Source organism: Filicampus tigris, chromosome 4 (genome assembly GCF_054856515.1).
Source record: "Filicampus tigris isolate MCC_2025a chromosome 4, RoL_Ftig_1.0, whole genome shotgun sequence".
Classification (NCBI taxonomy): Eukaryota; Metazoa; Chordata; class Actinopteri; order Syngnathiformes; family Syngnathidae; genus Filicampus; species Filicampus tigris.
The window spans coordinates 771,539-787,675 of NC_141220.1; the positions used below are offsets into that span (position 1 = coordinate 771,539).

Sequence of the window (16,137 nt, forward strand, 5' to 3'; positions counted from 1 at the left end):
ACCCGGATTACCCCCACTGCGCATGTGCGTTGCAGATAGGAAAACAGCCAGCGGGAGAAGAACGAGACGCGGCAGTCTCGAAAGAAAAATAATGTGCCAATAAATAAATATGTAAATAAACGACGTGTCAACGATTAAAATCAATTGTCGACGATTTTGATCGTCGGCGTCGTCGTGATTAGTCGACTAATCATGGCAGCAATGCACAACGAGGGTTCAGAATTTTCACAAGAACTCAAATAATACCCATCTGACACTGTCTCTCAACATGTTTGGGGGGAACTGATGAAAGAGACTGTTTTCTTTTTTAATAATGATGAATAGAGAAACAAAATAATCTCTCGCCAAAGGGCACTTTTCTCATCCAAGGCAAAAAGGCTTGAGCTGGAGAACCTCTAGCGGTCTATCTGTGCATGTGCCCGACCCCTGTAATTTTTGACTACCTGTCTGTGACCCATCCATAATAAATCCTCAACCCACTTTTGGGTTGAGAAACGCCAATTGAGAAACACTGATTTACTGTTGTTGTTTACATTACAACAGTATTTTTGAAAAAAAAAATGAAAATACAGTACCAAATTTCATGAAGTCTTGGGAATAATTACTTATAAATCATGAAAACAAGAAGACATAATAAAAATTTAAAGTCAACACTACTCACCCTTTCAGGGCCTCGATGAATCTCATACGAGCGTCTGCTTTCACGGGAAGCTAAAATCAAAGACAAATCTGCATCATTCTGAGACATCTGACATTAATTCTGAGACATTCTGACAAATAGATTATGTTCAGTAACTATAATGGACTACGTTATGTAAAGTAATTAATAGGGCTGAACGATTATGGAAAAAAATCTATTTAGGATTTTTTTTCCCTAAAAATTGAGATTGCGATATGAGTTGCGATTTTATTTTCAAGGTCCTTTTCCAATGTATTTTTCAACACAGACACACACCCAGCACCCCACCCAACATCAGCAGCACCCAGTGCTCATACATTAGTGAGATCTGAACAACAGTTTATACTCTATGTAACAATGTAACAACTACATATTACATATTATATCAAAACTTTAGAGCTACACCTACAGAATTTCTTAATTGTTAATTGTTTATTAACTGATTTTCAGATTTTAAAAATTGTTACGTTTCTACCCCTTTATTATTCAAAAACAGGACATTGCTTCAAATTGACAGTGCAGAAAATGCACAAACAATGATTCAGTCACTGGTTTGGACTGTAACATGTCAGGGGGAAATGTGGATCATTATTTTCCCCACATAAAAGCAGCTGTTCAGAAATGTCCTATGCGGATTCAACACGAAGATAATCACTAGTTAGGTTAGGTTTGTATTCCAATTCAAATGAAAATAAATTAACGAATGGAATGAAAATACTCCTTATGCCACATCACAGGGAACATCAGAATGGAATACCATTTGGGTTCAAAGGGGTAGCAAATTCATGTTGTCAATTCTGCTGGAGTATGAGTATGACATTATTAATTTAATTATTCATTTCATGAAGTATAATAAGATGTATAAGGAAAAGGTGGTGAAGAGTGCTTCCAGTAATATTTATGAATAGTTATCATTTAACCAGTTTTCAACTGTGGTTTATCAGGAAAAATTGGTAAAAACATTCATGACTTGAACATGAAGAAAATCTGACTTGTCATTCTTGTCATAGCATTCCGCTACACTGCAAATATGTGAATAAATAAAGGAATATAAGGTTGATTGTTGAGAAAACTACAGTTACAAAACTTGAATATTGGCAGCAACCCCCACTTATTGTGAAAGTTTGCAACGATGGAAGGTTTCTCACTGCGCTGAGTGGAGCGCAACAAATGTAGATGGTCATGCTAGTCCGCTGCTGGTGGCGGCATTCCCATCAAAGGCAATGTAGTATATGTATTGAATATATGCCATAGCTTTCTCAATTCTCAAATGATTTTCATGAGGCTTACTTTTTTGTCACCGCAAAATCTTAGGGTCATAGAATGCGGCAACACTTTGTCAGTACCTTGCAGTAAGTACACTTCACAGGCGTGTCATATCTAGCCACTCAGTTCCCAGAGTGCATTGCATGGCGCAATACATTAAAAGAATGAAGTTATGAGGACATTAATGTATGTGCATTTGTGTTATTAGTAGGTTAATGAGTGTCATATTCAATACTGACTTTTATGTCACTCAGTTTTTTTTTGTTTACTTTGACTTTAGGTTGTGTGTAAAACAGTGACATCGAGGTCAATTTGCAGCACGTTGAACATTGCTGGTGAAAGTGAAGCTTTTTATTGAAAGAACTACCACTAACAACACTGTTATGTAAATTATGTCAATTAAAAGGTAGTTAATGTTTAGCTTTCTCTGAAAGATTATACAGGAAGTCCTCAATTTACGAACGAGTTCCGTTCCTACACTGGTGATGTAACCTGAATTTCCGTGTATGTCGGATTTCACCATTAAAGTTGAAATTTACTTCAAAATACTTTGTATTAAAAAACAAAAATACATTAAAATAAAAAGCACAAGATGCTGTACTTAGCATTAGTGCTGAGAGGTTGATGGAGAAGAAGGAGAGGAGGGCGAAAAAGGCAAAGATACTGCTGGCGCGCAGACACGATCGAGACACTCTGCATGCTCAACCGCAAGGAATGCTGGTCTTTGTAGTACAGGAATTGCCCGTATGCGAAAGAACGTACCAAATACACAAGCAGAGGTAAACAAGCGCAGAGACGCAGCGCAAAGCACAATATTTGGAGTGAGGAGGAAACGGGCTGCTTCAAGTGGAAATGACGTCCATTTGAGTCATGACGCTGTGCGTCGCTGTACACAGTGGCTTATTCAAATGCTGGAGCAACTCTGTCCGCTCAATCATGTAAATGGGTTATTCAGAATGTTTCACAAATCGGAATTTTGACCTTAACCCGAATATTGACTGCATGTAAACGTAGTCACTTCGTGCTGGGGACAAAATGGCGGAGGAGGCAAGGGCGTTGTAAAGTTGAAACGTCGTAGGTCGCGTACGTCGTAATTCAAGGACTTCCTAAATAGCGTTCTCTGTAATAACGTATGACGCCATTGTAAGAAGAATTAGACACTAAGGGTGCTCGATCGGCGATCACCTATCACAGACTTTTCCACAAAAATCAGCCGATCATGATCGGCAGCCGATGGATCAGAGCATCCACATTATCAAACGGCCAAAACGCAAATCCTCCAATATGACAGAGGTGTTAAATCCAGCAGAGTTGGGCATTCCGTCCCAGGGGTGGAACGGTCCGTCCCTCTGTCCCGGACGGACGCCCATTTTTGGGAAGACAAGTTTTAAAAAAGGGACTAACTAAGCAAGGGCGGAGGTGGATTTTAGTCTGGCCCACTCATCGTCCTTTATGCGTGTGTCGTGGTCACGAGAATGCTATTTAGGAAGTCCTTCATCTCCAACTACTTGGGGAAATGGGCAAACGACAAAAATTGCCTCCGAACACTTCAAACGTGTCACTAATTACCCAAGTGCGCAGGAGGTTTTTCAACAGGAAATACAGCGCGAGTTCTGCTAGTAAGAAAAGTGATGAGACCCAATAGCGCGAGCAGCGTCAGATCCAGCACACTGGCGAGTGACGTCAGCATGTCGCTTGACTGTCCGCTGTTGGAGGAGTACGTAGCTTTAGTTGTGCTAAAGCTAATGCAAACAAATATTACTGTCTCGGTAAAGTTCCACAGTTGCAGAAAAAACTAAAGAAAGTAAAAACAAACCAGGTATAAAAAGTTCTTAGCTCACGGTACTTCATTTTGCTCTTTCCACACAAGACCCGCCGAGTGTACACGAACGACGCTGTGTGTGACATAGTACTCCCCGATGCTGATTGACTGCCACGAGGCAAAGACGGAAAGACTGGAGGGAATGGTCCTCGTCCACCTGCGCCCCCTGGTGAGCTCCTCAATGGAGCCACTCCAGTTCGCACACCAGCCTGGCATCAGTGTGGATCACATATGTCAAAATCAAGGCCCGCGGGCCGGATCTGGCTTGCGAGAAGGTTTTCTACGGCCCCTGTGATGATATTGGTTTATTATTAGATCCGGCCTGCAGCCCGCAGCAAGCCGGCGTGGGTAGCAGATCTGATCGGGTCCTTCGCGCCTGCCGAAGAAGTCATGCTTTAAATATATTGTAGCGACTTCAAAGAACACACCATCAGACATAGTTTAATTAGCATGTTTTTATTCGTCCAACCGGTTACTGTGGGCCACAGCCGACGCCAATACAGTACAACCGTTCATTCAAAAAAGAGCAACGGCTCTCCTGTTCGTCCTCCACTACTCTCGCTCGCATGCCCTCCCATCCAGAGAGCCGCACGATGCATTCAATAACCTCGGAAACAACACAACTTGGCAAGACACAAATTCGATCCACAACACAGATAACCCAATTTGTTACACTATTTCTGTAATATATTTCTTTGCATCAATGTTTGCCACCCCATGGCTGTTATACATGCTGAATGAAGACTTCACGTCACTTTTCGTGGCTTTCAGAATCGAATTGTGGTGAAAAGTTATTTGGAGTAAAACATTTATTATATTTATTAGAAATACTTAATGTTAGAAATCTCACGTTTTATTATTAGTAATTGTTGGCATTTGATAAATTTATTGAGGTTCGACGTAGTGCTGAGATGTCCTACACTGTGAGCAGGCATTGAACGCTATTCGAGCGCTAAGTGTTGATAGTGAGTGACTTTTTTTCTTCTCTTTCCTCCTTTGACACAGCTCGTAGTTTGTTCGTGCCAGCAAACTCAGTAGTTGCAGATTGCCCGTGTTTTACCACGTTTGTTGTTGTGTGTAAATGTTAAAAGGTGTGTTTAATCATTTACGTTCGTGTCAGGTAACTGCTGTACATAACAGCCTGGATATGTTCTCGTGAGCGATGTCACGTTGATGAACACTAGTTAGTTATTTTGGCTCATATGCTAACTATTCTAGTATTGAAATGTGTGTATGTGTATTGTATGTATTGTTTGGCTGATTAATTTCTTAATACAGTGAATTGTAATGTTTAGGCATATTGTTAACAAATGGATATGCATTAGATGATGTTGCTAGGTTATTCTTTGTCTGTGTTGTTGCAGACCACAATAAATAGACGTGTCAAGTGGAATACGGGCCTGTGTTCTCTGACAGGAGCACCACATCCATACCTTCCCACTCTAAAATAGGGTCAGCTGGAGACATCATACCAATCATATGATCCTCTCCGTTTTACTTCACATTATGTACAGTTCATACAATCTTGCAGCCCGAGTCAACCAGAAAATTGTTTCCAGTTTGGCAGGAGAAACGCAAACAGAAGTGACGTACGAGCTGCCTCGCAAAAGTAGCAGTAATGTACTTGATTTTATTTTTTATTTAGTAACTCCGAAGATAAAAACACAACAGCCAGGGGGGTGACAAACATAGACGCAAAGATATATATTACAGATACATATAAAGCATGACATCATCAGCAGGCGCGAAGGACCCGATCCAATCTGGACATTTTAAAAAATGTCAATGAACATTCTATCAGTTCCGGCCCTCAGCTTGTCGCAAAATTCTGTATTTGGCCTTCCGTCCATTTAACTTTGACACCCCTGGTGTGGATGATGCCATCATCTACCTCCTCCACACTTCACTCTCCCACCTGGAGAAGGCGGGGAGCACTGTAAGGATCATGTTCTTTATTTTCTCCAGTGCTTTCAACACCATCCAGCCCATCCTATTGGGAGACAAGCTGGAGCGGGCGGGAGTGGTCCACCACCTCACCACATGGATCCAGGACTACATCACAAACCGGCCACAGTATGTGAGGACACAGGACTGTGTGTCTGACGTGCTCCTCTGTAGCACGGGGGCCCCGCAGGTAACTGTCTTGGCTCCCTTCCTGTTCACCCTCTACACCTCGGACTTCAACTGCAGCACTCCTACCTGTCACCTGCAGAGGTTCTCTGATGACTCTGCAGAGATGATCAGGAGTACAGAGAACTTACTCAGGGTTTTGTGGACTGGTGCCAGCAAAACCGCCTCCTGATCAATGCGGGGAAATCCAAAGAAATGGTGGTGGATTTCGGTTGGCGCCATCACTCTGCACCTGCACCAGTGCATATCCGGGGAACAGATGTTGAGAGAGTCTCAACTTAAAAGTACCTGGGTGTTCATCCGAACAATAAACTGGACTGGAGCGACAACACAGACGCCCTCTATCGGAAGAGCCAGAGCACACTCTTCCTACTCAGGAGACGGAGGCCTTTTGGGGTTCAGGGGACACTCCTCAGGAACTTTTATGACTCTGTGGTTGCATCGGTCATTTTCCAGGGAGTGGTCACCTGGGCAGGCGGCGTCTCGGCCCGGGACAAGAAGCGGCTGGACAAACTGGTCAGGAGGGACGGCTCTGTCCTGGGCTGCTCCCTGGACTTTGTGGACTCAGTGGGGGACAGGAGGATGATGGCCAAGCTGTCATCAATGCTGGACAACCCGGCCCACCCCCTCCAGGGCACCCTAACAGCACTCCACAGCTCCTTCAGAGACAGGCTGTTACACCCTTGCTGTGCAAAGGAGAGATTCCGCCGCTCCTTCTTGCCTGCTGCTGTCAGACTCTTTAAGAACATTGTGTGGTCTCTACAAACTGGCGGACATTAGTGCAATTGTGCAGTCCTGCACCTGAGCTTATATCGTGCAATACTCAACATTCCCCACTACTGTTAGTCTAGTTTTATTTTGTATCCAATGCTGTTCCTTACATTTCACTGCAGCACTGTCACTTAGAGTATTTTTCCTCTGTACTATGTACAGGCTAAAATGAGTGTTCCTTCATACTTTTCATGTAGATGTATGTTGGTGTGTATATACATATACACATAGTTACTGCGTATATTTACATAGGTTTGATCCTGACTGTTTGCCGTTAATGTTATACATTGTCTACATTATGCCGACATCCCTGTGTGACCTATATCTTTGTTGCTGTAACACTGAACATTTCCCTACTGTGGGATCAATAAATGCCTTCTTATTCTTATTAAAAAAGTTCATTTGTTCAAAATGGACAAATGGGTGGATTTTCAGGGCTTCGCGTCCCACCGCTCCAAACGCATCATCCGCGCTGCCCCGCACGCAACCGTGCCCACCAGCGCTAACTACATTGCCTTTAATTAAATCGCGCCTCAAGAAATGCCCTCAACGGATTTGTTGTGAACACATGTAGCACCATCTAAACTGCTGGAGGGGAAACCAACCAGCCAATCAGCAACCCGAAGGGCTGATCAATGGAAGCGCTATCTGAACCGGACGTCTCCACCCATCCGTTCACTGAATAACCTCTCTCACGTCCCCTGCATTGACATGAACAATGGCCGCTGTTAAATAAAGCAGTTACATTATGACCTTGCTCACTTCGTTTCGTTACATACATACATGTGCTGGCAAGCAGTTCGTCAAACCGTTATCCCAGAAGTGGGTACCCATAAGGTAAGCGGATTTGAATAGTAAATTCGCCAGCAAATGAGCTTTAAACAAACCTCTCATGTTAACATCTCTCCAGCGGCATCATGCTTTTTTTTTTTTAGGGTGGGTGGGGCAAACCTACGGACAGAACCTCTTTAAAAGGACGAGGACGGACAACGATAATTTTTCTGAATAAGTACTGAGGGACGAGGAGGGAAGTGTACCCAGGTCACAGATGGAGGACGGACCGGCAAAAGGGTCAAGTGACCAGCTCTGAAATCCAGGTCCGGAAAGTAAACGCTTCCACAGTTTGTCTTTAGCCGCAGGTGCTTCTACTCAACCGGCAGGAAAATGAGCTCTTGAGTCGAAGCGCCTGTGGTTAAAGTCGAACTGTGATAGGGTTTACTTTCAGGACCTGGATTTGACACCTCTGAGGATTTGCATTTTGGCCTTCGTTATTTATATGTGTATAAACGATTGCAGATATATATTATTACAATAACAATTATGTACAATTTAAGTTAGCATTGTTCCAATACTATTTTTTGGCCCCGATACCGATTCCTCTACCTGGCTGTGCAGTATCGGCCGATGCCGTTTGAAAAATCAAAACATTTTTCTTGTAATTCTAAAGAATTGCATACTCACTTGGACGCAAAATTATTCATACTTAAATCATCACTTGTGACATATCTGTAGTAACATACTGTATACACACGAAATACACGTGTTGAGTAAACAACCTATTTTCATCGCTCTTCGTGTTGGTGAGAGTGAGACATGGGCAAGATATTCACACGAATGGCCATTTGGATAAGGCTTCTCTTCTATTTTCCTTCCACGTGCGGCTCTCAAATATGTGCGCTGCGTTCAAAGATACCAGTATCGATAACTGGCATCGGCGAGTACTAAAAAAATTAAGCGGGATACTTGGCGATACAAGTATCGGTATCGGAACGAACAACACTAATGTAAATGCTCAATCAAAAGGGATTATAAAAATGAAAACAAAAATAAACTCACCACTCTTATTCTCAGCAGAGCAGGAAGGAACCCCGTGAGGAAATATGTTCGACGGAAAATACTATGAGGACAAGATTGGAACGGAATGATTTTTTTGTTGCTGTTTTTACCATTACGTCATTTGTAAAAGAGAACAGAAACGTTATGTGGATGCTAATAAAAACTAAGTGACAAGCTAAAGAGTGAAATATTGATTAATTCAGAATACCTGGCCTCCATAACAGTGGCAGGGATTTTTCCTGTACTCTCATAAAGGAAAGAGGCTTTCTCCACATCCTGTACAGCCTGGCACAACAGCCCATATATAAACACAGAAATAAGGACAAACTTTGATTAAATCTGTCTCACACCCTCATTGCCAATAAGACATTTGTTCAAGCACAAGATGTCACTGTACCTGGAATGGTGCATCTCCAGCACTAGAAATATCGTGATACAGACCCATCTTCTCCAGTGGTTGCTGGAAAAGTAGATATTTGCGATTCACAACCAACCAACCAAATGAATGTGATCAACATGCAATGCTACAAAATGTTTTTGGGTTGTTTTTTTTTTCTTCAGAATTTTACCTTGAGATCAGCAAGTCTTGTCTTGGCCAGGGAAACATACTCCATCAGGAGGCTACGGTATTTCGTAGGTACATAGGGAGGATGAAGGATGTGCACCTTACAGGGGGAAATTTGGACATTTGTATTTCATTTTTACACTTTCTTAATTTGCACCTTTTAAACCAGACTCGCATAAAAATTGTCTGGTCTTGTATTTTAATAACCCGAAAAATGTCTAGCTTAGAGGCTTGATATTTTTCTATATTAGATGTTCAAAGGTTTTCCAATTACAATTTGGCTTCATTTACCTACCACTCAATGTGCATCAGATTACCTTGAGGTACTGTGGGGGTTCAAACGGAACCAAGTCAGACAGAAACTTGAGCAAAAACACCAGTGATTTCTTGCTGGCAGCGTGGAAGCTGCTGACCCTGCCAAAAGACTCCTGTAACATAAACACAAATCAATAAAACAAATGAGTACGAAAGAGAATATCCTAATAGATGAAATGTACTTTATGCTCCCTCTTGAAAATCATATTTTGTGATCTAAGATGATTGACTCGTTACATTTTAAACTTAGTTCAAAGAAAAAACTACATGAAGCTTATACTATAGCAGGGGTCTCCCACCTTTATGAAACTGAGAGCTCCTCCTTGGGTAGTGATTAATGCAAAGGGCTACCAGTTTGATACACACTTCTGAAATAACAAATTTGCTCAAATCATCTTTAATTTTTTACGTTTGATATTTTTTATGTTTATTATTTCTCAAAATAATTCCCAACAACATCACTTTAATTCTGTCAATCACAGCAAGAGTTTATATTGATCACATCTACAACATTAACGGGAAATCCCACTCTCACTTCACTGGTGAGCAAAGCCTGTGGGCGACTCATGTGGTCACTGGGGGCTCCCTGGTGCCCACAGGCACCATGCTGGTGACCCCTGAAATACATTACATGACGTGATATTAGGGATGTCACAATATTGGTAATATAGTGATATGGCGATATTAAAAATGCCACACGATACCGTCATCGTCATGTTATGATATTAATAGCAGCAAATCTGTTTAAAACCCGAAGTTGTTTTCCATTCGTGCAGTTCCAGCATCCTCTGGTGGTTCGTTTATTTGTGCAGTTTAATTTGATGCTAGTGATGTTTAAGACCCACGCTAATCACCAATAGGTGCCCATGACTGGCCAAGCCTATTTCTTTGTGAATGGTGTTATTATGTACAAAAACAGAATATTGTGATGGTTTTTTTGTTTGTTTTTTTAAATATGACCTCTTTTTTTTACAATATTGTGAGCTTTCATACAGTATTGTAAGCTTTTTATATATCGACAACCTTCCCACAATACTGTGATAATTATCATACCGTGAGGTTCATATCGTGATTATTATCGTATCGTGACATTTGGATATTGTGACATCCCGACGTGATAATATTTATTTACTGGGCTTATTTCCATATATTGCATGTAAGTCACAAGGTAATGACAACAATTAAGATTTATGTTATATAGAACCCAGGAAGAATATTGAATATAACCTTGAACCAGTTGATGTAGGAAGGGAAGATGTCAGGTCCTTGTAGTGCCCCCTGCCGCGCCAACAAGAATGCAGTTATCATGCTCTCCAAGTCATAACCATCAAATGCAGAAGTCAGCAATCTGGATAGAAGTGCTGAGAGGCAATTGTGGAAATATCAGACATGAAGACAAACGACCAATGTACGTTGAAAAAATATACAATTACCGTATTTTCCTTACAGGCTTACAGCATATTGTAACGAATTGGGTTATCTGTGTTGTGGTCGGATTTGTGATTTGTGTGTTGACAATGTTTTTTTTTCGACATCTTTTCGATCTGATGTTAACGGAGGGGGAGGGAATGTTAATAGGAGCAGGTGATCTCAACCTGAGGCTAAACCCACTGTTGGACTCAACGAGAAGACACCAGCAAGAAAGGTGTTGGTGCCTAAAAAGTCAGGGAATTGATGTCTCAACTTGGAATTGTAGACTATGGAGGGAATTAAACCCAACTAAAAGAGACTAGACCTATTTCTCTCTTTTTCAATTCAAGGATAATTGTTTAATCCAAAGGAGAGATAGGTATAAAATAGGAAGATGTGATATTGGAGTGATGGACCTGTCTGACCACTGTCCAATATACTTAGAAGCTAACATGGGTAAAGAAAAGAAAAGGACTGTTTGGAGACTAAATTCAAGTCTGCTACATGGTCAAGCGAAAGAAAAAATTGAAAAGGAGATCTGTGAATTTGTGGAAATAAACGACAATGGACAGGTGTCTCCCTCAGTACTTTGGGATACATGCAAGGCTGTTATGAGAGGGAAGCTGATTGCAAGATCTGCATGTAAAAACAATAACAGGGAAAACTGAGAATTTTACAAAAAGATTTGAGTACTCTGAAAAAGATGCACAAAAATGCCATACATAGAGGAAAAAAGCAGAGATCAATGACATTTTGTTACATGAAGTACAAAAGAAAATGATTTACACTAAACAGAGATACTATGAAGCGGAAAGTAGATCTGCAAAACTGTTGGCTTAAAGACTTAAAAAGCAACAAACGTCGAGGTTTGTCTATAAGATAAAGGATCACAACAATCTTGGTGTTGTATGAAACAGAGGAAATTAATAAATGCTTTGAACATTACAAGAGCAAGTTATACTCCCAGGTATCTAACTGCAATGATTCCCAAATTAATGAGTTTCTAAGTGGCTTAAATTTGCGTCATGTTTGGAGAAGAACAGAACAGCTCACTTGTGTGTGAAATAACAACAAGAGAAATAAATATAGCAATTGCTAAACTTGAAAATAATAAAAGTCCCGGGGCTGATGGTTTTATTTCAGAATGGTATAACATTTTTTAAAAAAATGTTGACACGATTTTTACACCAAACCATTAATTGGATATTGAAAGGGGGAGAATGTTCTGATTCCTGGAGAGAAGCATTTATCTCTGTAATTGCAAAGGAGGGCAAAGATAAAATACTTTGTTCGAATTATAGACCAACAAGTGTGCTCAATGTCGATTATAGACTGTTCACAGCAATTTCAGCATGGCGTAAGGAAAACATTTTACCAGAAATCACGAGTTTAGATCAAACAGGATTTATAAAACAGGCAAACCAATGATAATATTCATCAAAGGGTCTTCCGTCAGGCATGGTGTGATAGCTTACTGATAGCACTCGCTTTAGCTAAAACTAATTATTTCTCCAGATTCATTGTTCTAAATAAAAATAATCCTAAATATCTATTTGATCACTGGTAGTGTTGGGCAAGTTACTTCCAAAATGTAATGTATTACATATTACTAGTTACTTGTATGTGAAAGTAATACGTTTCTTTACAATATTACTCTATTTGTAGAGTAATGTGTTACTCAAGTTTAAGTTACTTTTAAGTTACTTTTTTTTTTTAATCGGGGATTAATTTATACAATAATGATTTCAAGACCTTAAAGCGGAAGTCAACCCAAACATTTTTTTTCAAGAATATCTTCCAAGCAGGCCCACTAGTTGAAACACAACATTCTGATTAATTTTGCGTCTGTTGATTAGATGTTAATCCACCTGTTTTTAGCCATATCTGGGGGCGGCCATTTTGTCTTCTGTCGACTGAAAATGACATCACAACTGCTCACAACGACCAATCACAGCTCAGATTCAGAAAACAGGTCAGCCGTGATTAGTCGTTGTGAGCAGTTGTGATGTCATTTTCAATCAACAGAAGACAAAATGGCCGCCCCCAAAGATGGCTAAAAACGAGTGCATTTTGTTGCTTAACTCATATTCCACAAACGCAAAATTTATCAGAATGCCATGTCTCAACTAGTGGGCCTGCTGGGAACATATTCTTGAAAAAAATATCTTTGTGTTGACTTCCGCTTTAAAAGGAAAAATGCTAAATTTGCTGCTATACTCTAGCTGGTGAAGTTAACTTATGAGCATATTTAACTATATAGTGTGGTCTATAATATTAAATGTTTCGACTTTATGGTGTGGTGGGACATCACTACCTTTGATCAATATTTGTATCCATCCATCCATCCATTATCTATACCGCTTATCCTCACAAGGGTCGCGGGACGTGCTGGAGCCTATCCCAGCTGTTTTCGGGCAGTAGGCGGGGGACACCCTGAATTGGTTGCCAGCCAATCGCTGGGCACACAAAGACAAACATCCGCACTCACAATCACACCTAGGGGCAATTTAGAGAGTCCAATCAACTTACCATGCATGTTTTTGGAATGTGGGAGGAAACCGGAGTACCCGGAGAAAACCCACGCAGGCACGGGGAGAACATGCAAACTCCAGACAGGGAGGCCGGAGCCGGGATCGAACCCACAACCTCTGAACTGTGAGGTGGACGTGCTAACCAGTCGACCACCGTGCCGCCAATATTTGTATCAACAAGATCTATTTTTTATTGGAATTGATATTTTGTCCAGTAAATAAATAATTACAGACTGTAAACCACAAATGAAATTATCATTATTCTCAAATTAATTTACACATTGGGGGTGGCATGGCTCAGTGGTAGAGTGGTCCTTTCCCAACCGGCATGTTGTGGGTTCAATCCCCGGCCATTGTGACCATGTTGAAGTACCCTTGAGCAAGATACTGAACCCCCAGTTGCTCCTGATGCTGCGTCATCAGGAGGTAGATGAGGTACAGTGTGAAGCACTTTGAGTACCAAAGGTAGAAAAGTGCGATACAAGTGACAGTCCATTTGCCATTTACACACAAATAATAGTGATGCATAACATATCATTGATAATTAGACAGACAGACGGACGGAGGGACGGACAGACAGACAGGGCATGTGTAATAAAAGCAAAAATATGTATTGATCAAGTCAAAACTGACCTGACTTAAAGTTTTTTCCTTTTTCATTAATATTTTTTCTATTTATAATAATTGAAAGTTCAGTTAGTTCTAATTTTCTTTTACTACATGGAGACAAAGTTTCGAGGTGATTTGAAAAAAAAAGTAAATAAGAAACGAGCGCATCAGACTCTAATAATGACGTCTATTGTAGTTTGTCCGATTGAAGGTGCCATAGCGTGACGTCATCTGTCACCGGCAGATGATTTGCATTTTGATTGCGAACAGCCAATCAGAATCATTATGTTTTACATTTGGCTATTGATGGCACTAAGTTTATTAAAATCATATCTCAAAAGCACAGTGACTTATTTTTTTTGCATTTTATTCGCTTTGTTTTACTTAGGTTTGTTCCTGCTTGTATTTTGTGTCTAAGATTTGTATTTTATTTTATGACACCGTGACAGTGATTATTGTCACAAACAATACCTTCTCAGGCATTTTAAATGTTGTCAATGGTGTAAGGACAATTTAATTGCTTGACAGAGAGTTGACCCGCGCACATACGTTGTTGCATGATACTCAAAGTGCGACAAGAACTTTTTATTTGAGTATTGCTTGAAGTAATAGCTTACAATCTAAGTGATGTTATGAACTGCCCTACTTGCTAAATGATGTCAACATATGTATTATGGTCCTGAAATTTGTAACGCGTTATCAATCTCAGTAACTGTAATATAATGACAAAAAAAAATCCGAGTAACAAGTTACATTGCTTCTTTACTGCCTAAATGTAATGTATTACTGTACTGTGTTACTTTTGTAACGCGTTACCCCAACACTGTACACTGGCAATGCTAACACAACAGTAGCCGGCCTCCAATAGCTCCTCTCATTCAGCTCATGATTTTATTCTTTTTTTTATAAACAATTTTTTTATTGACAAAAAGTTCAAATTGTTACACCATTGTATAGCAACATTAGTAGATTTTCTCCCAACAGAGCAGAAAAAAAATTCTGTGATACATCCAACGACTGAAAAACCGCTGAACACACGGACCTCTTGAGTACACAACATATTAATAGAGAAAAAATAATATATAAAATAATTACATAAATAAAAAAGGGGTTCCATAATAATAAAGTTACTAAACACTGGCAACAGTAAACGAACTAATGAACTTAGAGGTGTACATACACACATAACAATCAAATAAAACCTAAAAAATATGTATTAATAAATAAATAAAAATTAAAATTAAATATAATAATAATTATATGAATAAATAAATGAAATTCGAAGAAAAAAAACCTAAATAAATATTAATTGTAAAATAAATATTTGAATGAATGAGCAAATGATGAATGAATGAGAGGTAAAATAAAATAAATGTCATGCTGCTTATTTTAAGCGCGGGACAACTCTGCTCGCATCCAGACCAACCATCAAACAAGTAGAAATGGTGCAGTTTGTGGAAATGGTGCAGTTTGTGGTGAAACATGGCGGGGGGCGGCCGGTTGGGCACAAAAATTGGCCTCCACTAGACATAAGTGTCCCAACTCCTTCACGTTAGCTCATCAGGTGCCAGCTTTCCTAAATATCGAAGCAAGGGTTTCCAGTGAGTATAAAACTTCTCACCACACCCTCTAAGGGTAAATTTGATTTTCTCCAGCTTGAGGAGGAATAAGATGTCGTGAAGCCAAGCCTTAAAAGAGGGGGGCTGTGAGGACTTCCACAACACAAGTATTCTTCTACGAGCAATCAGAAATGCAAAAGCCAGTACATTGGCCTGAACGGCAGAGGCAGAAAAGTTGTCTGGAGACCTACCAAAAATGGCTATATGTGGGGATGGATCAATATGTATTCCTAACAAGTCTGAGACACACCCAAAAAAGGACCTCCAGTAATCTACTAATTTAGGACAGGACCAGAACATGTGCGTTAGGTGGCAAGGACTTTGGGAACACCGACTCCAGTGTTCATCAATTGTATCCGGAAATATTGTGTGAAGCCTATGTTTACTATAATGGAGCCGATGTAATACCCTAAACAGAATAAGGGACAGCCTAGCACAACTAGAGGAAGAGTTAACCGCCCTGAGGGCCTTTTCCCAGAAATCTTGACTGAGGTCAATTTGCAGTTCAAGTTCCCAGGCAGATTTTATCTTCATTAAAATTTAGTCGTTGCTTTTAAACAAGAGGTTATAAAGGAATGAAACCT

General features: G+C 40.2%; 1 protein-coding gene across 5 annotated transcripts in view; it reads right to left on the reverse strand.

Moving 5' to 3' along the window:
* fanca (FA complementation group A) overlaps positions 1 to 16,137 on the reverse strand; it is a 165,616-nt gene that overhangs the window by 79,259 nt on the left and 70,220 nt on the right. For all 5 annotated transcript variants that reach the window (XM_086027080.1, XM_086027081.1, XM_086027083.1 and 2 more), the window contains 7 exons: positions 10,612 to 10,745; positions 9,387 to 9,497; positions 9,074 to 9,169; positions 8,902 to 8,964; positions 8,713 to 8,789; positions 8,505 to 8,565; positions 662 to 711 (listed from right to left, as the gene is read on the reverse strand). In XM_086027080.1, the coding sequence (XP_085883206.1) occupies positions 662 to 711; positions 8,505 to 8,565; positions 8,713 to 8,789; positions 8,902 to 8,964; positions 9,074 to 9,169; positions 9,387 to 9,497; positions 10,612 to 10,745 (592 nt within the window). The remainder of the gene's footprint in view (positions 1 to 661; positions 712 to 8,504; positions 8,566 to 8,712; positions 8,790 to 8,901; positions 8,965 to 9,073; positions 9,170 to 9,386; positions 9,498 to 10,611; positions 10,746 to 16,137) is intronic.